The sequence below is a fragment of the Oryzias latipes genome, chromosome 2 (assembly GCF_053564925.1).
Source record: "Oryzias latipes strain Hd-rR chromosome 2, Olatipes_Hd-rR_3.1".
NCBI lineage: Eukaryota > Metazoa > Chordata > Actinopteri > Beloniformes > Adrianichthyidae > Oryzias > Oryzias latipes.
The window spans coordinates 20,540,378-20,564,596 of NC_136238.1; the positions used below are offsets into that span (position 1 = coordinate 20,540,378).

At 40.7% G+C, this 24,219-nt stretch overlaps 2 protein-coding genes across 7 annotated transcripts in view; both read left to right on the forward strand.

Annotated features, from left to right (window-relative positions):
- LOC111948757 (uncharacterized) overlaps positions 1-18,928 on the forward strand; it is a 32,886-nt gene extending 13,958 nt beyond the window's left edge. For all 6 annotated transcript variants that reach the window (XM_078936279.1, XM_078936274.1, XM_078936297.1 and 3 more), the window contains one exon: positions 15,606-18,928. In XM_078936279.1, the coding sequence (XP_078792405.1) occupies positions 15,753-17,771 (2,019 nt within the window). In that variant the 5' untranslated portion in view covers positions 15,606-15,752 and the 3' untranslated portion in view covers positions 17,772-18,928. The remainder of the gene's footprint in view (positions 1-15,605) is intronic.
- LOC110016566 (uncharacterized) overlaps positions 1-24,219 on the forward strand; it is a 173,392-nt gene that overhangs the window by 128,913 nt on the left and 20,260 nt on the right. The window lies entirely within an intron of this gene.

Consider the following 24,219-nt stretch of genomic DNA (forward strand, 5'->3'; position numbering starts at 1 on the left):
TTATGAAGCGCCTGTTCGCTCATCATTTTAATTTTAACCCGTGTGGTCAGTGCTTTTTCTGTTGAAGAACGGAGCTGGAAAGAAGCCTGGGCAAGAGAGGCTAACGAGTGCTAACAACATTTTGCCTTTGATGAACATAAAATCCATGCGGGGAAAGCTGCAATCTGCGTCCTGGCTGCACGTGAATATGAGGGAACAAAATAAGCCTTTATTTTGTCGGGACACGACTGGAAACACTAATCCACGTGATTGTTTGAACGGTTTCGAAGGACTGAGCGACAATTTCTGCAACACGCCACCCCAAAGCCACTGTGTGAGCTGAAGGTCTGAGCTCTGCGCGTACTCACACTTTTACTGGAAGACCCGGTTCTCCTGAGTTCGGTAGCTCATTCACCTAGAGATGTGGGACGGAACACAGTCTGAAGTAATGAAGGAAAAATGCTCCAAAAAGGACGCACTTGTAGAATTTATTTGAGAACTTGTAATATAGAAAGTGAATACTTGTGCATCAAAAATCTGCATCTGTGTATAAAAATCTTCTGCTGTGAACTGACAAATTCCCATTTACATTTGTTCATCAAGAGTTACAACTTCAAATCTGTGATTCCAACTGCTCAAATGTGCTTCTGCGTGTGCTCCAATCTGCTGGCGCAAATCACAGGTGCGCTACAACTGCGCTCTGAATTCTGACACATTCCTTGCGAGAAACTTGTGTCAAAACTGATCTGTGTCCGATAATGGGACTAGGGGCGAGGGAGGGTAAGAGGAGGTGGAGTCAACCAATCAGAGTGCAGGATTCGGAGAACCTTGTAAAGTTAGAAATATCTTCAAAGATTCAGACTTCCTGCTTCAATAAATGTGACAGCTAGTATCTCAATCATTTTGTATTAACACAGAGAGTCAGCTAAAAATGCATTTCTAAAGAAAAAATAAGTTTTTTTTCTCCTGCATTTTAATGAGAAATGATCTCTTCGTGCTTTAAATTTAGACATGCAGCTAGACGGCTGCCAACGGACAGCGTCAGCAGGAAAATCATCTTTGTTGTAGCAGGACAACAGGGCCAGGGCTATTGAGCAGCTTTATTATAAGTCATATGGATTAACATTTGAAAAAAAAATGTATGAGAGTAGATCAACGCGTTCCCTGCGACGTTCCAGGCGACGGCACGGCGGAGCGCGGCTGTGGCGGACTCAGCCCACAGAGCGACGGCTGGGTCTGCGCAAGCGACAGGCGTGCTCCGCCGTCGGTTAGCGGGATCCTCGCTTCTCCGTCCTCCGCGGAGCTCAGCTTCTGGCTGCTGAGCGAGGGCGTAGCGCGGTGTCACACCACAGCCAGTCGCCGAGTTCCGCGGAGGAAAGAAGAAGCGGGGATCCCGCTGACTGACGGCTGAGTCTACGCCCTCGCTCAGCTCATTATAAGGCTTAAATAGGGCTTTTAATATTTTGCGGCTCCAGACATATTTGTTTTTTGTTTTTTTCGGCCAATTTGGCTCTTTCAACATTTTGGGTTGCCGACCCCTAAACTACTCTAATACATTTTTTTTCAAATGTTAATCCATATGACTTATAATAAAGCTGCTCAATAGCCCTGGCCCTGTTGTCCTGCTACAAATGCATTTCTAAAGAAAAAAGTCCGTTTTTTCCTGCATTTTAATGAGAAATGATCTCTTCGTGCCTTAAATCAGACATGCAGCTAGATGGCTGCAAACGGACAGCGTCAGCAGGCAAATCATCTTTGTTGGACTGGCTGCGGTGTGACACCGCGCTACGCCCTCGCTCAGCGGCCAGACGCTGAGCTCCGCGGAAGACGGAGACGCGAGGATCCCGCTAACCGACGGCGGAGCACGCCTGTCGCTTGCGCAGACCCAGCCGTCGCTCTATGGGCTGTGTCCGCCACAGCTGCGCTTCGCCGTGCCGTCGCCTGGAACGTCGCAGGGAACGGGTTGATCTACTCTAATACATTTTTTTTTCAAATGTAAATCCATATGACTTATAATAAAGCTGCTCAATAGCCCTGGCCCTGTTGTCCTGCTACAACAAAGATGATTTTCCTGCTGACGCTGTCCGTTGGCAGCCGTCTAGCTGCATGTCTAAATTTAAAGCACGAAGAGATCATTTCTCATTAAAATGCAGGAGAAATGCATTTTTAGTTGACTCTCTGTGTTAATACAAAATGATTGAGATACTAGCTGTCACATTTATTGAAGTAGGAAGTCTGAATCTGTGAAGATATTTCTAACTTTACCAAGTTCTCCGAATCCTGCAATCTGATTGGTTGATTCCGCCTCCTCTTACCCTCCCTCCCCCTCTAGTCCCATTATCGGACGCAGATCAGTTTTGACACAAGTTTCTCGCAAGGAATGTGTCAGAATTCAGAGCGCAGATGTAGCGCACCTGTGATTTGCGCCAGCAGATTGGAGCACACGCAGAAGCGCATTTGAGCAGTTGGAATCACAGATTTGAAGTTGTAACTCTTGATGAACAAATGCAAATGGGAATTTGTCAGTTCACAGCAGAAGATTTTTATACACAGATGCAGATTTGTGATGCTCAAGTATTCACTTTCTATATTACAAGATCTCAAATCAAATCTACAGGTGCTTTCTTTTTGGAGCATTTTTACCTTCATAGAAGTCTCCATAACATAGCGCACATGTTGCAAAGCATCCTCCCCATCCCCTCAAACACAAAGTCCAACTGGTCTGCTCAGAGGCACGGTCGCTCGGTCCACAGGTCCACTTGACTAATCAAGTGACGGGAGCGGACTACTTCTTTTCTATTTAGTTTATTTATTTTTGTAATTTTGTGAAAGTCACTTATCTCAGTTTATACTGGATCATCGCGGATGACTCATTAGTTGGGAAATAAAATAAATGAAGTAATAAAGTAAAATAACGAATAATACAGATATAATAATGAAAAATTAAAAATAGCACCCGCCCTCCCCCCGACGATATCATCGCCCATCCCGATGGTTTACTGCAAACATCGTCAACTGCGAATTTAAGGGGCATTGTCCAACCCTACTAGCCATGAACTCATGATTAATTCAAATTCGGTGTGGGCGATATGGCCTAAAAATAAAATCTCAGATTTTTTTTTTTAATTCGATTTCCGATTTTTTTTTCTCCCCACCCTACTTAAGGAAAGCAAGAAGTACAAACAGCAGACAACTTAAAGCAAATGTTGCTTTTATTTAATCAAACCCAAGACAAATGTAACCCACATTTCTGGTATGAATAATAGATAAATGAACACACACTTGGAATCAAAGTTAAGTATAAGACTTTTTTCTTACCCCCTTTTTGGACTTGTTTAAATAATTTTGTCTTATTTTATATAATTTTTGTCTTGTTTTTGTCTAATTTCGTTATTCCACACTTGTTTTCACTTGTCCAAAATACAAAGGTTACTTCCTTACTAAAAGTCCCAGCTGTGTTTTAGGTCCCACTAAGTAGTCTAGACTAAAAGGAGACAAACTTTCACCTTGAGAGTAGCACCATTTTCTAAAGCATTAACAATACAGCTCATATCTGGGGTCCAAGGTTTTAAATAAATTAATGACCCCCCCCCCCTTCGCGGCCGACTCCTCCGAAAACAAAATCCTACGGCAGCCGCGTCGCAAATGAATATATCTGTACAAGTAAAAATAACAATGCAATATTCTTTATTAACAAATAACAGTAACAACTAACTAATGAACTAACTATACAGGAGTTGTAGAATGAGTATGTATGTGTGTGTGTCAGGGCGCGTGCGTGTGTAAGAGGACTGAGTGCGCGTGAGAGCATTTGACTCCGATGGGCTTTAGGCAGCGTGGGGGGGGGGTCTCTTCCTCCACGTCTGTGGCAGTAAACCCATACTACTTCCAAACAACAGATGATTTTATTCCTTTCTTGGGAACAAGCGTCCAACTGTCACCGGTAGCCATGCTGTCGCTAGCTGCTTCCTGTGTCGATTGTCGTGTGCCATACTGCCGTATGAAACTAACATTACGGAAGCTCTGGGGAGCCAAAAATGCATCACATAAAAACTCGATTTAGTTATTTTTGACATTGGCCGTAACAAAAAATTCGAATTAATTCATTTAATCGATTTATCACCCAGGCCTAATTCAAATTTAAATTAATTTATGTATATAGCACCTTTCATGAAAAGAAAGACAGCTCAAGGTGCTGTACATAAAAACAAAAACAAATGCAGTGAAACGCCAACCACTATTTGTACAGTAAAATTAGTAAAATACACAAAGACAAACACAAGTAAAAAAAAAAAAAGCTAAAGAAGACAGAAATCAGAAGGCGCCCTCTCCCCTGTCCTCCTATTGGCAGGGGTGTCAGTATAGACCCAAAAACCCCAGCCGAGGGTGAGGAAACACTCGTAAATTTGAGACAAGAAACAAACAAATGTGTTAAAATGTCATAAAATACAAGAATAAAATTTCTAGATTAAACAAGTAAAATGCTAAAATGATGTAATAAAACATCATACAACATAAAAAGACAGAAAATCAACTCAAAAGCTAATTTGAAAAGCCTCGATTCTAAACTTCCTCTGTTAATTCACTGTGAAAAATACTTCATGGGACACAGATATATATATCAAGTCAGGAAACGTTGGGATCAATAAAGTGTGCATGTATATTGAATTTCACATATTGAACTAACAGAATAGAATTTTTTAGAGCGTCTTATCATAACTTCTTATTTTGATCAAACTAACGCAGACCTAATTTGATTAGATGTTGTGCTAACAGTGTACACATATGCATATGGAAGCGATTCTGTAGCATAATTAAAAATAAAAGTCAAAACCAGAAATGCTTTTTCATTTTCAAAATGAAGCTGCATTTTTTACTCTAAATTAAAATGAAAAAGCAATCCGCCAAAATGCTTTTTCATTTTCTTCTTCAACACTGCTTATTCTGTCACTTAATTGAAATGATAATGAAAATGGTATTTGACATTTCATTTTCTAGAAGTTCTCTGGTAAATGCGTAGCAAAGTCATTTAGAAATGTCTAATTTGACTGTTAAAATGGATTAACAGAAATGCTTTTTCATTTTCAAAATGTAACTGCATCAAATGAATCAAAATTAAAAATCAATACTTCAAAATGCCTTTTCATTTTATACTTAAAAACTGCTTATTCTGTGTCATAATTAAAACGAAAATGCAAAGAGGGGATTGGATTTTCATTTTAACATCCACCCTGCGAATATTTTAGCCATATTCAATTTGCAAAAGCATTTCCAGCAAGAGGCGGGGCGACGACGTCAGTGCTTTCTTCGTCTGTTCGGCTGCTAAGGGAACAGACGGCAGAGGAGAGGGCTTTGTGTTGGTTGTAAACATCTGATGATTTTACACAGCTTCTCAGGACTACGTAGCAGCATTTACGCCTCCTGTGGTCCTCCTTCGGACACTCACCGAAGGCGGATATATTGCTACGATCTGAGAAACCATCATATGAATTTGTGTTTCCAGTCGTGTCCAGAACAAAATAAAGGATGTATAATATTTTTAATTTTATTTTTTTCATGGGGGATACAAAAGATTAACGGGGGAAGAGTCACAAGGGTTAGGACAGTTTCACGGGTTGTAAAGTATGGTAGGTTGTCCACCCGGTGGTGGTGTGTGCAGGTGGAAAGTATAAGAAATGTCTTGTTAATAAGCTGGATGGGGAAGTTGCATCAGTTAGTGTGGAAATAATAAACAGAAACAATCCAGAAGATCTACAGCAGATCCGTGCCTATAATGCTTCTCTGTATGTGCTGTGAACTTTTCAAAATCCTTTAGGTCTTTCGAGTGCGGTACGAAATATTAATTTAGGCTGGAACTTAACTGCTCCACCAAGGTTTAATTTAAATTCTGTGCAGCGTTTACTTCATAGATTTTGAAATCTTCACCAGGCAAACAGAGAGGCACTGTAGACACAGATCTGTCGCAGAGTTGTGGGGCTGTGGGAAAACAAATTACAAGCTAGCCTAAAAGTTCAGAGATTAGTTGACACGGGTGCAGAAGTTGCATAAATCATATAATTAAATGCATCTATAAAAGAAAAAAATCAGAAAAGGAACCACAAGATTGAAGAGGTACCACAGTGATTGCTGGTAGGTAAATTTCATGGGTAGGAAGGATTTATAGAAAATCGTCTCTATAGAGTGAACAACCAGAGCTGGCTCCTTACTGGGAGCTGTTTTTTTTTTTCATATGTTAATTCATCCTCTCTTTTTTTTCTCTTAAGCATGAATGTGAGTGGTAAATGCATATATGAGTGACTAGGGTTGAGGGGATCGTTACACAACGTGCAGCATATGATCCAAGAATAAGGGGGTAACAGCCAGGTGTAACTAGGGCTGTGACGATAACAGCATCATCACATAACCGCGGTGATGACCTCATATCACCGCATCACCGCACTTTTTTTCTTTCGTTTTGTTTTTTTTGAAAGTTCAGCATATCGTGCGTGATTGGAACTATAATAAACACATTAAACACTTTCTTTTTTGCTGATAATTCCCTTTTTCTGCTAGTCCTGTGTTCAGACTTTCCTTCAGAGTATTCTCTCCTTCTCTCCCACCGCGCCGGTCTGTCGTCGGCACGCGTTCTGCGCTGCACGTGGCTCCCTTTACAGACACACAGGCGCGCGCTTTCAGAAGCACATTCTAAAACCGAAGTTTCTGTCTTGCGAGGAAATACGACAAATTTACTGCATTCTAATTATTAATTTCCATTGTATTCATTTCCGTTATAAACCCCGTGCATTCTTAAATGCGCGCGACACGGCCGCCTGCCGGAGGATTTTGTGTTAGGGGCGGGTCATTACTGTTCTCCTTTACTCTGTAACACCGAACATGAACGTGCACTTTTAGATTTCGATGAATAAAGGCCTCTTGCCCCGCGTTCTTCATGGGTCTCAGGCTTCATGGCCAGCGGAAAGGCGACAAAGTGTCTGCAGTCTGTTTATTACTGGGCAATATGTCATATTCTCAAAAGATGTCTGTACCAGAGAGCACAGGTGAAGGCTCACGCGCAGCTAGAGAGCGGTCCGCTGCAGAGGGATCAACATGCGCATCCTCTTACACACAGCGCTGACCCACACAGTCACAGTCAATCCACAACACCTATATAGGCTATATAGTTAGTTCATTAGTTAGATAGGTAGAAGTTATTTGTTACTGTTATTTGTTAATAAAGAATCTACAGGTGGGGGTCGCTGCGGTTAACCGCGACACCGCGCCCCCTGGTGGTTCATCACCGCGGTTATCAAAAATCCAACACCGTCACAGCTCTAGGTGCAACAACAGGGAACGTCAACACAAAAACGTAAAGAAAATGAGTGACATTGGAAAGAAAGTAAAACCTGGAACCACTTCTCTTTCGTTGATATTACAGAGTGTAGTGTCTGCAGAACCATAAATCCACAATCAAACAGGTACAGGCACATCAGGGAGGTATTCCAAAAAGCTGGTTATGCGAGTTACCACGTTAAGTTTGAGGCTAAGGAAGCGGATTACCTCAGTTTACGATTTCAAAAACCGATTTATGTTTCAGGGTATGTCAAGTTGCCATAGCAACTCATGCACTGAACATAACCTGGTCTGGAGCAGGTTATGTTGAAGGTTAGTTGTTTTCAGAGAAGTGAAGGAGCATGGCATGTCCATTTGAAGATGATTTATGGATGAAGAAGCTCAGAAAATACTTTTTCCACCGTGAGAGGGTGATAAGACCATTTATAGATGTTGGAAAGATAGGGAGCCGGTTTAGCTCGTGCTGGTTTGCGGTGCCTCCCGTTCGTGAAACCAGGGTTCGCATCCGGCCTGCTCCCTGTTCCCTTCTCTACTTCTGTGCCGGTCCCAAGCCCGGTTGCTTTGAGAGGGTTGCATCAGGAAGGGCATCCGGCGTAAAACATATCCAAGCTTACCATGCGGCTCGTTCGCTGTGGCGACCCCTGATGGGAAAAGCCGAAAGAGAAAGAAAATAGATGTTGGAAAGATCAACTTTTTTACATTGATCTAACTTAATTCTCGACAGCTCACTTTTGTTCCTATCTCATATTAATAACATCACCCATTACTTTCATCTCCGCAATATATCTCATCTCCACCCTTCTCTCACACCTCATACAACTGCTGTACTCGTTCATAGTCTTGTCACTTCTCTGATCGATTATTGTAATTCCCTCCTGTTTGATTTGCCCAATAAAACACTCAAAAAACTGCAGCTTCTCCAAAATTCTGCAGCCCGCATCATCACCAGGACCCCGTTATCCCACCACATCACACCAATTCTCCAAAATGTACACTGCCTTCCCATAAAATAAAGGATTAGTTTCAAGATTCTCCTCATAACCTTCAAAGCACTCCATAACCTGGCTCCACCCTACATTTCTGATCTTCTTCACATTTCCATTCCCTCCCGATTTCTCCGCTCCACTTCCTCTCTCCAACTCCATGTCCCACCTGCCCGTCTTGCCACCATGGGGGGCAGACCTTTCAGTCGCTCCGCCCCCCAGCTACGGAATTCTCTTCCTCCAAATTTACGCAATACCGACACACTGCCACTGTTCAAATCCAAACTCAATACTCATCTCTTCAAACATTCATACAGTGAATCCATTCAGTTAACACAACCTCATTTGTCTTTTTGTCTGTCTGTTTTTCTATCCTTTTTTATTTATTTATGTGTTTATTTTAAATGTTTTTCATGTCTTTGTTTACTCATGTTTTACTCTGATAATTTCTTATTGATGTTTTATTCTTTCTTATTTTAACCTTGTACAGCAATCTTGGGTGACCTGAAAGGCGCTTGAAATAAAAATTATTAATATTATTATTATTAATTATTTGCTTCAGTAAATCATTTTTTGAATTCAGTCAACCTAAAAATAACACAAAGTTATTAAACAGTTATTTTACTTTAATTCAAATTAATTCAATTAAGAAGGTGTAACTTTGGTGCTACTGTTAGATTGGCAGCGCAAGGAATTGTGGGATACAATTCCCTTTGCTTGTCTGGGTGGATTTGTTTAATTCTTTCTGCACCACGAGTGAGAGGGAAGAAGAGAGTGATGAGTTTGTCTAGCACCCCAGTACAATGTGATATTGCAAGAGCTGACCTTAGCATCAGGGTCATGATAACTGAATGATAACTGAATACATTCTATGTATTGCAAATCCACACTCGTGTTTTTTAACTATATAAAAATTAGAATATCTGTAGCCTCAAACTTGGACATATGACAGTTCAAGAAGTACAATACATTAAGAGGGAAAAACATTGAATTGAATTGGTGAAATAAGACATTTAGTTATACAAGAATGTAAATTTGAGTTGTACAAACAATTAAGTTGGATAGACATAAGAAATTAGTTTGAATAAATATAACTCAATTAATTGTTACCAATTAAATCAATTAATTTAAGTTTTATAAAGTGCTATGTTTGTGTGTGTGTGTGCGCGTGCGTGCGTATAAAAAAACAAAAACGCCCCTCTGACCCTCCGCGGGTGGTTTCTCCTCCAAGTGCGGGTCCTCTACCAGAGGCCTGGGAGCTTGAGGGTCCTGCGCAGTATCTTAGCTGTTCTTATCACTGTGCTTTTCTGGACTGAGAGTTCTGAGGTCTTTCCAGGTATCTGTTGTAGCCACTCCTCCAGCTTGGGGGTTACTGCCCTGAGTGCTCCAATTACCACAGGCACCACTGTCACCTTCACTTTCCATGCTTTCTCCAGTTCTTCTCTGAGTCCCTGGTATTTCTCCAGTTTCTCATGTTCCTTCTTCCTTATGTTCTCATTGCTTGGCACTGCCACATCCACCACTACTGCTTTCCTCTGTTCTATATCTAACACTACAATGTCTGGTTGGTTCGCCATTACCATCCTATCAGTCTGGATCTGGAAGTCCCACAGGATGTTTGCCCTCTCATTCTCTACCACCTTCGGAGGTGTTTCCCATTTTGACCTTGGGGTTTCCAGTTCATATTCTGCACACATATTCCTGTACATTATTCCAGCTACTTGATTGTGACGCTCCATGTATGCTTTCCCTGCCAGCATCTTACACCCTGCATTTACAGTGAGTTCAATAAGTATTTGATCACCCTATGATTTTGCATGTTCTCCCACTTAGAAAACATGGTGGCGTCTAAAAGTTTCATCATAGGTGCATTTCCACAGTGAGAGACAGAATCTGAAGAAACATTGAGAAATCATGTTGTACGATTGTTTTAAACAATTTATTTGTATATTGCTGTGAGGTTTCACCAAGACTGATGTGGGTGGGTGAAAGTGACATTTCTGAAGGAGTTGTGGGTGTTGCATATGGTCCTGGCAGTGAGAGGAATGAAGAGGAGAGAGTGACCTTCTGGAACGACTTGGATGAGTGCTTGCAAGGGTTTGGAGCAAATGTGAATGTAGTGCTGATGGGAGATCTGAATGCTAGAGTGGGTGATGAGAAAATTGAGGGTGTTGTTGGCGGGCATGGTGTTCCTGGAAAGAATGATAATGGTGAGAGACTGATAGGAATGTGCACTGAAAGAGGGATGGTGATTGGGAATACATGGTTCAGAAAGAAAGAGATCCATAAGTATACGTGGGTGAGGCAGAGTGGTGGAAGAGTGATTGATAAAGCACTGATGGATTATGTGGTGGTTTCAAAGGTTGCATGTAGTAGATTGCTGAATGTAAGTGTGAGGAGGGGAGAGAGTGGAGGTATGTCTGATCACTATTTGGTGGAAGGAAGGTTGCGTGTGGGTATGCCATGGGTGAGACCGAGAGAGTGGGGAGGCAAGAGAAGTTCTGAGAGTGATTGTTTTGAAGAACAGAGAGAAAATGTGTGAGTATCAGAAGGAATTAGGTGGCAAGTGGAATATGGTGAAGGAGCAAATGGTTGTTGGAGTGGAGAAAGAATGGCAACAGTTCAAGAGTGCAGTGGTTGGAAGTGCAGAGGAAGTGTGTGGTGTGAGACGTGTTGGGGGTGGTGTAAGAAAAGGAAGTGAATGGTGGTGCGAGGATGTAAGGTTGGCTGTAGCTGAGAAGAGATGTGCGTACAAAGTATGGCTGCAGAGAAAGGACAGGGAGTCATATGAGTGTTATAAGGTGAAGAAAATGGATGCTAAGAGAGCTGTGCATGAGGCAAGAGCGGCTGCGGACGAAAGGTGGGGCAGACAGTTGACTGAAAATTTTCAAGAGAACAAGAAAATGTTTTGGAAGGAGGTGAAGAGGGTGCGAAAGGGAGTGTCAGGGAGGGAGGAGAAAGTAAAAAAAAAAGGGGATGGAAGGATGTTGAATGAGGGGAATGCAGTAAGAAAAAGATGGGCAGAGTATTTCGAGAGGCTGCTGAATGTGGAGGAAGATCGGGATGCTGTGATTGGGATGGATGGAAGGGAAAGTAGAATGAATGTATTGGGAGAGTTGAATGAAGCGTTGATTACGGGAGAGGAAGTTGAGCAAGCTGTGGGAAAGTTGAAAGTAGGAAAGGCTGCAGGTGTGGATGGGTGTGCTGTGGAATGCCTGAAGTGTGGTGGAGCGATAGTGATTGAGTGGTTAGTGAGATTGTTGAATGTGTGTTTTGCAAATGGGCATGTGCCGCTTGATTGGATGAGTGCATGTGTGGTTCCCCTGTACAAGGGTAAGGGTGATAAGTATGAATGTGGTAGTTTTAGGGGTATTAGTCTGTTGAGTGTTGTAGGCAAAGTGTATGGGAGAGTGCTAATTAACAGGGTAGTGTAGGGATCTGAGTGTATAATTGGTGAAGAGCAGTGTGGTTTCAGGAGAGGTAGAGGGTGTGTGGATCAGGTGTTTGTTGTGAGACAGGTGTGTGAAAAGTTTTTGGCTAAGGGGAGGGAGGTGTTTTGGGCATTCATGGATTTAGAGAAGGCATATGATAGGATTGATAGAGAGGCGTTGTGGGTTGTGTTGAGTATGTATGGTATTGATGGTAGATTGTTGGAAGGTGTGAAGAGTTTTTATAGAAACAGTAGAGCGTGTGTGAGATTAGGAAATAGCATGAGTGAGTGGTTTCCTGTGAGGGTTGGTCTGCGTCAGGGATGCGTGATGTCTCCGTGGTTGTTTAACGTGTATATGGATGGTGTGGTAAAAGGGGTGAATGAAAGGGTGTTGGGTACGGGTGTGAGCATGGTGAATACTGACGGCAGCGAATGGAGTGCGAATCAGTTGCTGTTTGCAGATGATACTGCACTAGTGGCTGACTCAGAAGAGAGCTTGGCACGTCTGGTTGAGGAGTTTGGAAGGGTGTGCGACAGAAGGAAGTTGAGAGTGAATGTGGAAAAGAGTAAGGTGATGAAGTGTACGCGGTTAAAGGGTGAACGTAGATTGAATGTGGCATTAAATGGGAAGTTGTTGGAAGAATTAGTGTTTTCAGTATTTGGGGTCGTGTGTCTGTGTGGATGGTGGAATGGGGGAGAGGTAGAGTTTAGAATGAATGAAGTACGAAAGATATGGGGGGGAATGAAGAGAGTGTTTGAATGTAGGTCACTGGGAAAGGATGCAAAAAGGAGATTGTATGAGGGTGTGATGGTGCCTGCAGCGTTATATGGGGCTGAAACGTGGAGTCTGAAAGTGGCGGAAAAGAGGAAGCTCAATGTAATTGAGATGAGATGTTTGAGTAGTATGTGTGGTGTGACGCGTGTGAGAAGTGAAGTAATCCGAGAGAGAACTGGTGTGATGCGAGAGTTGGCCTATAAAGCAGGGCAAAAGGCACTGGGATGGTTTGGACATGTTGAAAGAATGGGAAGGGAGCGATTGGTGAAAAGGGTATACGAATCTGATGTGAGTGGAGTGAGAATGAGAGGAAGACCGCGAATGGGATGGACGGAGGGTGTAAGGAGAGCGTTGAATGCAAGAGGGATGACTGTGGTGCAGGGGAGAGAGGCTGCTCAGGACAGACATGGGGGAAAAGAGTTTGTGTATAAATGAATGGATGGGTGTGGTAGAGGTCTGGTCTTGGGATGAAGTGGCAAGGGGAAACCAGCCTTGGCTGAAGCCCTGCTGTGGAGGTGCCCGCACTGGGCTGTGCAGCTGACCCTGGTGCAGTGTGGTGTGGCTTAGACCAGGCCTTAGACCAGTCACACACACATACACACACACACTGAAGGAGGAGGGTTTGGGGAAGAGACGGAGGGAGTTAAAATTGTGTGCCCTGTCTAGGCTACCCCACCTTGGTGGGACACAGCCTTGGTAAATAGATAGAGAGATTGCTGTGACAAATAAGTATTTGATCACTTGAGTTAAACAACTTTAATATATGGTACAGAAGCCTTTGTTAACAATTGCAGAGGTCAAACGGTTCCTGTAGTTCTTCACTAGGTTTCTACACACTGCAGCAAGGATTTTGGCCCACTCCTCCATACAGATCTTCTCTAGATCTGTCAGGGTTCGGGGCTGTCGCTGAGCAACATGGAGTTTCAGCTCCCTCCAAAGATTCTCTATTGGATTTAGGTCTGGAGACTGTGTAGGCCTCTCCAGGACCTTGATATGCTTCTTACGGAGCCATTCCTTGGTTTTCTTGGCTGTGTGCTTCGGGTCATTGTCATGCTGAAAGACCCAGCCACGACCCATCTTCAACGCCCTGACAGAAGTAATGAGGTTTTTGCCCAATAACTCACAATACAGAGCCCTGTTCATCCTCTCCTTAATACAGTGCAGTCGTCCTGTCCCCTGTGCAGAAAAATACCCCCAGAGCATGATGCTTCTACCACATGCTTCACTGTAGGTATGGTGTTCTTGGGATGATGCTTCTCCTTCTTCCTCCTCCAAACACGCCAAATGGAGTTAAGACCAAAAAGTTCTATTTTGGTCTCATCTGACCACAAGACTTTCTCCCATGACTCCTCTGTATCATCAAGATTTTCAGAGGGGCCTTGACATGGGCTTACTTCAGCAGGGGAACTTTCCGTGCAATACATGATTTTTAAACCATGACGTTTTAATGTATTACTTATAGTAGCCTTGGAAACGGTGGTCCCAGCTCTCTTCAGGTCATTGACCAGCTCCTCCCGTGTAGTCCTGCAGGAACTACACGGGAGCTTGATGTATTCATGCATCTTGGATGTTTCATCCTTGATAGTGGTTTCTACGCGCACTAGTCTTCTGCCTCCTTCCTTGCGGCTAGCATACAGTCTCAGGGTGCTGGATTTGGGATGGAACCCTCCATGCATGGTGAGGAGCTTTCATGTTTTAACATCCGTGGTCTGTATCTCTTCCTTTGGCCATTATATTATTCCTGCAGGGTATCTGATAACTGCCAGTGTGTTGCTGTTTATTGCCCGGGTATATATAAAATATATATATATATAATAATGGATTGGATTTATCTGCGCTTTTCAAGACACTCAAAGCGCTTACATTGTGTCCACACACACACACACACACACACACAAGCGGAGTGACTTTTTAGCCAATCAGAATGCAGAACACAATGCACAATGAAAATCCGCGAAGTAGCGAAACCGTGAAAAGTAAACCATGTTACAGCGAGGGATCACTGTAATTAAATCAAAAGGTAGCTACTATGAAGCACCTACAATATGACATATTTTCAGTTGTTTCACACTTCTTTGTTTTATATATAATTCCACATATATTAATTCATAGTTTTGATGCCTTCAATGTGAATGTACAATTTTCATAGTCATCAAAATAAAGGAAACTCTTTGAATGAGAGGATGTGTCCAAACTTTTGGTCTGTACTGTACCGTGTTCATTTTGTGCATATTTTGTATAGTTGTTGATAAAAAAAAGTTGTATGAAGCAATAAAACGTTTTTGGGAGCCAAAAGAGAAACCCCCAACACTAGGAGAGATCAGGGTCTATGTCGACATACTTTTCATTCTTTTTCATTTTTGAGGCGTTGTAAAAAATAGCTAGTCTTTCCGAGTCAGGAGGCTTAAGTGAGAGTCCAGTCACAAGTTATGGCTGTTAAAGTCCTAGTTGAGTCTAAAGTCATCATGATTACTCAAGTCATGTGACTCAAGTCCACATCTCTGGTAGATGGGTTTAGACTCCAGGATTCCCATGATCCCAAAAGGAATTCAGAGGATTCAGAAAATGAATGGTAGATGAATTATTTCAATGTCAAACTGTAGGACATCTGACTGAGGTGATTTTAATTGTATTTGTTTTTTAGTAGGCGTGCACAATATCTAGCAGCCTACTAATCCCAAAGGTGTCATTATAGCAATATCCAGCTGTGCAATATGCATATCGCAAAAGACGGTGAAAATTGCAGTAAATGTTTCATTAAATTTGCTAAAACAATCTTATGGCAGCTTGAAGTATTTAACCAATGAGATAAATTCCTTTATGCATTTGACCAATCAGATGGATGCCTTCACGTTGTTAACCAATCGGATGGAACTCTTTTATGCTAGATGTTCGCCTCCCATGTAGGCTAGGGTCATTTAGAGTATAATTCAAGTTATGTTGAATGTTATTTAAATTAAACTGTTGCAGTGAAATGAAAAGGATGTTGTTGTTTTTTTTGTTATTTATTCGTGTCATCATTATATTGATCATTATTATGGCAATATGGCAATAATATAACAATACAAAAACTGTAACAGTGCTCATTCTTGTGTATGTGTCCCTACAGTCCTCTAGCATTGGGTGACTAAAGAAGAAGATCTCTGCAACTAGCAGAGGAATTTCAGAGTGGAACAAATAATCCAGAACTCACACAGACTAAACAGGAACTAAAGGAACCAGATTGAAGATTGAAGGGGGGGGACTAGAACCTCCAATGATTAAAGAGGAGCAGGAAGAACTGGAGCCTCAAGTGGTTAAAGAGGAGCAGGAAGAACTAAAACCTCCAATGATTAAAGAGGAGCAGGAAGAACTGGAGCCTCAAGTGGTTAAAGAGGAGCAGGAGGAACCGGAACCTCCAATGATTAAAGAGGAGCAGGAAGAACCAGAACCTCCAATGGTTAAAGAGGAGCAGGAAGAACTAAAACCTCCAATGATTAAAGAGGAGCAGGAGGAACCGGAACCTCCAATGATTAAAGAGGAGCAGGAAGAACCAGAACCTCCAATGGTTAAAGAGGAGCAGGAAGAACCAGAACCTCCAATGATTAAAGAGGAGCAGGAAGAACCAGAACCTCCAATGGTTAAAGAGGAGCAGGAAGAACCAGAACCTCCTATGATTAAAGAGGAGCAGGAGGAACCACAACCTCCAATGGTTAAAGAGGAGCAGGAAGAACCAGAACCTCCAATGGTTAAAGAGGAGCAGGAAGAACCACAACCTCCAATGGTTAAAGAGGAGCAGGAGGAACCACAACCTCCAATGGTTAAAGAGGAGCAGCGGGAACTCTGCATTAGTCAGGATGAGGAGCAGCTTGATATGAAGCAGGAGACTGATACCATGATGGAGATTCCTACTCATAAAGAAAATCAGAAAAGTGAAGCAGATCTAAATGATCAACAGATCTTTAATGTAACTGATTGTCAGGATGACGAAGGAAACAAACACGTAGAATCATTATTGACTACAAATGGAGAGACACACTCAAAGAACGGACAACAGAGGAAGAGAAGAGACAGACGAATTGAACACAATGCGTCTGATGAAAGGCCTTATGTTTGTGAAGAATGTGACAGATCTTTTCATTGCTTGTCTCAATTCAGAAATCACAAGAGAACTCACACAGGAGAGAAGGATTTTACTTGTAAAGAATGTGATAAAAGTTATACTTGTAAATCTATTCTCAAAAGGCACATGAGAATTCACACAGGAGAGAGGCCTTTTTCTTGTAAAGAATGTGAAAAAAGTTTTATTAGTAAATCTAGTCTCAAAATACACATGGGAATTCACTCAGGAGAGAAGCCTTTTTCTTGTAAAGAATGTAATAAAAGTTTTACTAATAAACCTAATCTTAAAATGCACATGAGAATTCACACAGGAGAGAAGCCTTTTTCTTGTAAAGAATGTGATAAAAGTTTTAGACATGGATCTCATTTCAAAACACACATGAGAAATCACACAGGAGAGAAGCCTTTTATGTGTAAAGAATGTGATGCACGTTTTGATTTTGTATCTGGTCTGGAAAGACACAGGAGAAAGCACACAGGAGAAAAGCCGTTTTCATGTAAAGATTGTAAAAAAAGTTTTAAACGTAAATATAGTCTCAAAGCACATATGAGAATTCATACAGGGGAGAGGCCTTTTTTGTGTAAAGAATGTAATTCAAGTTTTACTTTTGAATATGGCTTTAAAATGCACATGAGAACTCACAGAGGAGAAAGGCCTTATTCTTGTAAAGAATGTGATAAAAGCTATGTTCAAATGTCTGTTCTCAAAGCACACATGATGACTCACACAGGAGAAAGGCCTTATTCTTGTAAAGAATGTGATAAAAGCTATATTCAAATGTCTGCTCTCAAAGCACACATGAGAATTCACACAGGAGAAAGGCCTTATTTTTGTAAAGAATGTGATAAAAGTTTTAGACATGCATGTCATTTCAGAACACACATGAGAACTCACACAGGAGAGAAGCCTTTCTTGTGTAAAGAATGTGATAAAAGCTATATTCAAATGTCTGATCTCAAAGTACACATGAGATCTCACACAGGAGAAAGGCCTTATTCTTGTAAAGAATGTGATAAAAGTTTTAGACAGAGTTCTCATTTCAGAACACACATGAGAACTCACACGGGAGAGAAGCCTTTTTTGTGTAAAGAATGTGATAGAAGTTTTAGATCTGGATATGGTCTCAAAAGACACATGAGAATTCATGCAGGAGAGGAGTCCTTTTCATGTTAAATAAGTGACAGGTTTTAGTGATGTATCTTTTTTCAAACCAGATGTGAGAACTTGTACAGGAGGATAACTTTTCTCTAGACAAATATTGTAATTCTGAATTAGGTTAAAAAAAAGTGCAACTTAAATAAAAAAAATTTGCTGAGGACTCATGAGGAAAGGATAGTAAAGCTTTTAATAGGAAAGATGAAATACTTTAATGAAATATTTTTCTTCTCAATTTTAAAGAAAGGCTGCAATTTTACACTAAAATTGCAGCTGTCCGCTGGTTTTTGATCTTTTTAACATTTTTTGTAGCATTTTTCTCTCGATGGAGAACATATATAAAATAATTTGAGATTAAAACTGTGTTTGTGAGTAAATATTGATTCAAATTGTGATGGATCAGGAGCAATTGCATACCTGAATAATTGTGACGCAACAACTGCCATGGGGCAAGGTCTCCCATCTCCACTCCCATTCTGAAGCACATACTTGCAGACGAATAGATCCATTGATAAGTGCTGTCATGCGATTATTTTTTGTGCTTAATTGATCATGGCCTTTAATTAATCTATATTAATCGCTCATATTTTTAACCTTATATTGCTGTAAAAAGTGTTATCTTTAGGTATTTTCTTTTAAGTTTGTGACATTGTGGTGCTGAAATTTATCAGAATACAACCAAAAAATCTGTTTAAAAAAACATAAAAAAAATTCTTCAGGTCCAAAGTGCTGTAATTTACCACATCAAAAAAACAGTAACACTTCTGAGCAATCCAAAAAATATTGACAGTGAATTTCTTAATATCTTAAAACATCTAAATAAAACATAGTAAGCTGTGTAGGGCTATAAAGTCATTTTTATTCCATTCTGTCTGTAGCTAAAAGAAACTTGTAACCATTTCTAATTATATTTTAATTCCAAGCATAATTGTTGTCAAAGACTTTCAGAATGAGCGGTCATTGTTTAACTAGTGCGCCATGCAGGCTTATGTTATATAACTGTTTAGGATATTTACTGTAATCTAATCTGTGTAATGTATTTGAAGATGAATCTGTTGCATGTTCAGGCCTATGTAATGTAATCAATACAGATGTATTTTCTCTTTTTTTCTTTCTGGAAATAATATTCCAAATGTTTTGTGAGCACCTTTATTAAAGGGATTCTGACAAGTCAAGTCTTTGATAATTGTGTCATATGTGTGATCAGCCGCACAGAAGGGGGGGGGGCGGTCTCTCCTTTCAGTGGGGCTATGTTGTGGAGGAGGACACAGGTTATTGATTAGTCACTGGCTATCTCAGGACTGACCCTGAGGCCCCGCAGACACTGGAAACATGCCTTCATGATGCCAACCATCTTCTCCTTTTGCTGTGGCCACGTGGAAACTGATCCAGGTGCAGGGTAAGGGTAGGGAGCCATCATAGAGGGCAGGCAAGGCTCCCCTATGCAAGTAATGCACTATAGGAAATGAAATCTGTCGCTTTGAGATTTCTTTCATGCGTTTTCTTAAAGTCGGGAGAATGACCAGAAAATGCGGATTAAACAGAATAAAATTAAGAGTTTTTATTGTCCCTAGCAAAGAGCTCTAAACAAAATAAAACAGATCATCTGGGTTCCCAAATCCAAACCCTGCAAAACGTAAGAAATTACATGTGAATTTACATGCAGCTGCCTGGGAACAAAGGAACTTCCTTGGGTGCAGACTTTTAAACCCGTGGTCAGGATCTCCTCCCCCGGAAGCATGATGGCAGCCGAATCTCCGCCTCTGGCCACTCGGATTGGCTGACAGCGGAGCCTGCCTACATCCTTCAGTCCATACTTGGAATCACAGCATCTGGTCTCTGCTCCACATGTTGTCCATCATACTTCCAAGCAGGCAGTAGATCATAAATCTTTTGTTCTCCACACGTGAGCGGACGCCTGGAGAGGTTCCCATAGCTACAATCAGTCCCAGAGAAAGTCAATTTATGGTCCTTGCCACAACCACAGCTCATTCTTCCAAATGGCCTTAGAAGATCAAAGTGTCCCTGCAGGGGGATGAGCTTGGAGCTGCAGTCAAAACCTTCTCACATATGCAACTTAAGGAAGCTTCTTCAAAGTTCAAAGGACAGACACAACACACACACTAATAAAACTAAACTTCAGTGAGACAGAAAAACATAATAAAATGAAGACAACAAATATATATTCCTTCAGCACACACCTAGGATAAATTGAAAATGAATTTCCACAAAGTCAACGTCACCTCCCTGAAGACAATGACATCACGGCAGGCGGTCCTGTAAAAATTTAATGGGCCGAAAATCGCATATTGGGCCGGAAAAAGATTTCCTAATACAGTTACGAAACCAAAACACACATGTTGGGGTTATCCAAAGAAAGATTTGAAATGATTATGGGACGGCCACACGACCTACGGCTTGGCGGCCATTTTGTGGAGAACTCTGGATTGGCGATTTTTGCGTTTTTCCGCAATATGGGAAAACACTTTGAGCAAATTTTCACAAAATTGCACTCACTTGCTGCTAGCTCCAGTTTACAAACACCAGAGAAGTGTTGATGACCTTGGGAAAAGGCCACCATCTTTTATTTTGTAAAAAAAAGCACCTTTAGCACCAGATACAAACGAAAACTTGTCCTAGGGATTTTTAGCGATCGTCTTGTAACTTCTCAGGCATCCAGAGAAAGGTACTGTGGACAAAATGTTGGAATTCGTTCTAGATTTTGAACGGCATGTCCATGGCGAATTCGCTACTGTTGCTAGCCTGCGCATTTTTTATTGGAATGTCATGAAAATTAAATATATTGTCATGATTCGGACGTGAGTTCAGAATGACCCAGATGCTGGAACCCGGAAGGAGGCTAGGACTCAACGGTAAGTTTCAAGAGATTTAATCAGAACCAGATCTTGACAGGTTTTTCCCTGGGAAGAGGGCGGTGGTAGGTTGGAGGAATCTTGAGGCGGCATAGGCGAGGCTTGAACCAAGACGATAAGAGGCGGCTGGCTGGAGGTTTCTTGAGGCGGCGTGACAGCAGCGTAGGAGGACAGCGACCAGGTGAGGATCCAACAGGTTTTTAAGTCCTGAAGCAGAGCGAGAGAAAACCATGAGCATGAGGCAACAAGACGTGAGTCAAAAACATGAGCTGACCAGACTATGCACCATAGGAGGAACAACGAACTGGCACCGGCTGATGATCCTGGAGGAGCTTATGAAGGCAGGTGTAGATGAGGTAAGTGGATCCAGCTGGTCGCATCCAACACAGGAAGGAGGGGGAAGGAGGGAGTAGCTGACAGGACATGACATATATGATTCCCTGGCCCAGCTAAACAAAACAATGTAACATACGCCAAGATCGATAAAGGAATGTGATGAAAAAAATTTGCTGACTTAGCTCAAAAAATCAAAACGCAATTCTTCTGTTGAGAATTGACTGACAAAACCAATATATATCCTTGTCTGCGATATCCAGAGGAAGTTTTGAAATCATAACAGAATGGTGACACGATGTACGGTTTGACGGTCGTTTTGTCCCAAATTCTGCGATTTTGCGTTTAAACATACTAGGGAAAAAATCATTTTTTTCTGGTGATTTTCATGAAATTTTACGCACATGTTGCTAGCATAAGTGTACAACCTCCCCTGGAGTTCGTCAACCTTTGACACTAGGAAAAGGTCGCCTATCAGCACTCAGATAGATTTAATTTTTAGCAACCGTCCAGAAAGAATAACTAAGACATGCAACATGTTAGCTGGCCTCTCTGACCATAATCTCCTACTGGTAGTTAGAAAGCTATCAAAGAAAAGATTTAATTTCTCTGCCACAGAACACGACTTCATTGGGATCCCAAAAAAAAATAAAGCAGGATTTTAAGAATGCTGTTGATCAAACCGACTGGAATTAGATATTAAAGAAAACTGACTGTGAAAGGGACTGTGAATTATTCACAAAAACACTTAAAGAAACAATTAAAAGCTTCAGTTCAAGAATCAAAATCAAACAAAATAAAAACCAGCTACCCTGGATGAATTCTGACATTACAAAATTGATGAAAGAGAGGGATTTAGCACTGAAAAATGCAATCAAAAGTAAATCTTATAGTTCAAGGTATCTATTTACAACATTGAGAAATAAAGTGGTAAAAAGCATACGGAAGGCCAAGGCAGATTTTTTCTTGACAATAATTAAGAATGCCAAAGGGGATTCCAAAAAAACATGGAGCCAATTGAAAAAACTTGAAGGAAAGGACACAAAATGTAAAAAAGGTTTAGAAATAAAGGTAAATGGACAAACTACTAATGATCCAGATACAGTTGCAGATGCCTTCAACAGATGTTTCATTGAATCTGTTTCCTTAATTGCTGTTCGTTTTAAAGCTAATTATCTGCATGTTTGTCCCATAAATAAGACAGAGCCTATACTTAACTTAATGACTGTCACTGAAACTGAAGTCGCACAAACAATCATGTCTCTTAAGTCAAGCAGAACAAAAGACATATTCGGTATGGATACTTTTGTGCTCAAAGAACTCTGCTCATCCTTAACATCTCCCTTAACCACTATTCTCAATTAATTAATCTCTGAATCCATATTTCAAGCGCATGGAAGTCATCAGTGGTGATTCCAATCTACAAAAATGGCGACTTCATGTTGCTTTCAAATTACAGGCCCATCAGTATCATACCCAGAGTGTCCAAGATCACAGAAAAACTTATTGCCCAACAAATCATTGAACACCTCAACAATACATCTTTTTCTCTTCATCCAATGCAGTTTGGTTTTAGAGCTCTGCACTCAACAGAGACAGCCAACTGCTTTTTCACAGAAATCATAAAACAGCTGTTGGATAAGGGGGTGTAGTTGGGGCTGTGTTTCTTGATCTAAAAAAAGCATTTGACACTATAAATCATAAAAAGCTACTGACTAAACTAACCAAATTCAATTTCTCCTCTAGTACCATAAAATGGATAGAATCATATTTGTCAAATAGATTCCAGTCAGTTAGGATAAATCACTATCATTCCTCACCTCTCCCTATCTCTACAGGTGTCCCGCAAGGTTCTATTCTAGGGCCTTTACTTTTTCACTCTACATCAATGATCTGCCCTCTGTTTGTTCAAATGTCTACACTCAGATGTATGCTGATGATTCTGTCATTTATTCACATGGCAATAACACATCTGAGGTGGCAGAGAAGCTCACTGAAACGATGGGACATGTGGCAAAATGGTCGGAGCAGTCAAGTCTGTGTCTCAATGTAAACAAAACAGTTGCAATGTTCTTTTCCAAAACAAACCGTAAAAATATTCTGGCTGATTTTTTTGTGGCAGGAAAGAAAATAGACATTGTTGAAAAGTTTGAATACCTTGGGATTTTAATTGATACAACATTCAATTTTAAATCACAAATTCAAAAAGTTTGTAACCGTGTGAGGTTTAACCTGTCCAATTTTAGATTTATTAGGGCAAATTTGTCACTACAAGCTGCCACAATGTTCATGCATGCAATGATTTTATCACACATGACATACTGTCTCACTACATGGTCACAGGCTAACAAATCAGCATTAAAACCTCTGGAGTCACTTTACAAACAAACAATTAAAGTACTGGATAGAAAACCAATAAGACATCATCACTGTGACATTTTACAAAAACACAAACTGTTAAGCTGGGAGAATTTCATTAAGTATACAAAACTATGCCTATTCTATAAAATCATTAACGGTCTATCATCGCCTCCACTCAGTCAGTTTGTTAAAATAAGATCCTCCCAAAGAGTGACTCGAGGGTCGGGTCAACAAGACTGTATAGTTCCTCTGAGGAGAAGTGCCTTCAGCCAGAGCGCCTTCTCCGTAACAGCAGCACAGGAATGGAACTCTGTCCCTCACATCATAAGACACATCACCACATACACTCTGTTTAAAAAGAACCTAAAAAACTGGCTCATATCACAGCAAACATGTTCACATTGAACTGGATTAACACCTGCCCTTCCTCCTCGACTCTATCACCTTTGTATTTTTTATACTTGTTTTTTATGTTTTCTCTATGTGCATGTTTTTATTAGTATATGTATTTTAGATGATAATTTAATTGTAAATGTATATTTTTAATTAATGTATTGATGTTTTTAGGTTTTTAGGTTGACAATTTTAACACCTGTCCGGTGTGTATATATATATATATACTTATATGTTTACCGTTTATAAGCTTATATATAAACTTACATACTTAACTTCAGTATATAATATATTTTATATAAACTTTTATAGTTTATATATATATATATATATATATATATATATATATATATATATATATATATATATATATAAGTTTATATATTTTCCCTTATAACTCGTGTTTTTCAGTGAAATACTGTGAAAATTTTAATGTGTTCATCCATGTTTGGACCTGAACATTTTGAAACACACTGGTTATGGCCATATGAGGAATGAGAGCGTGG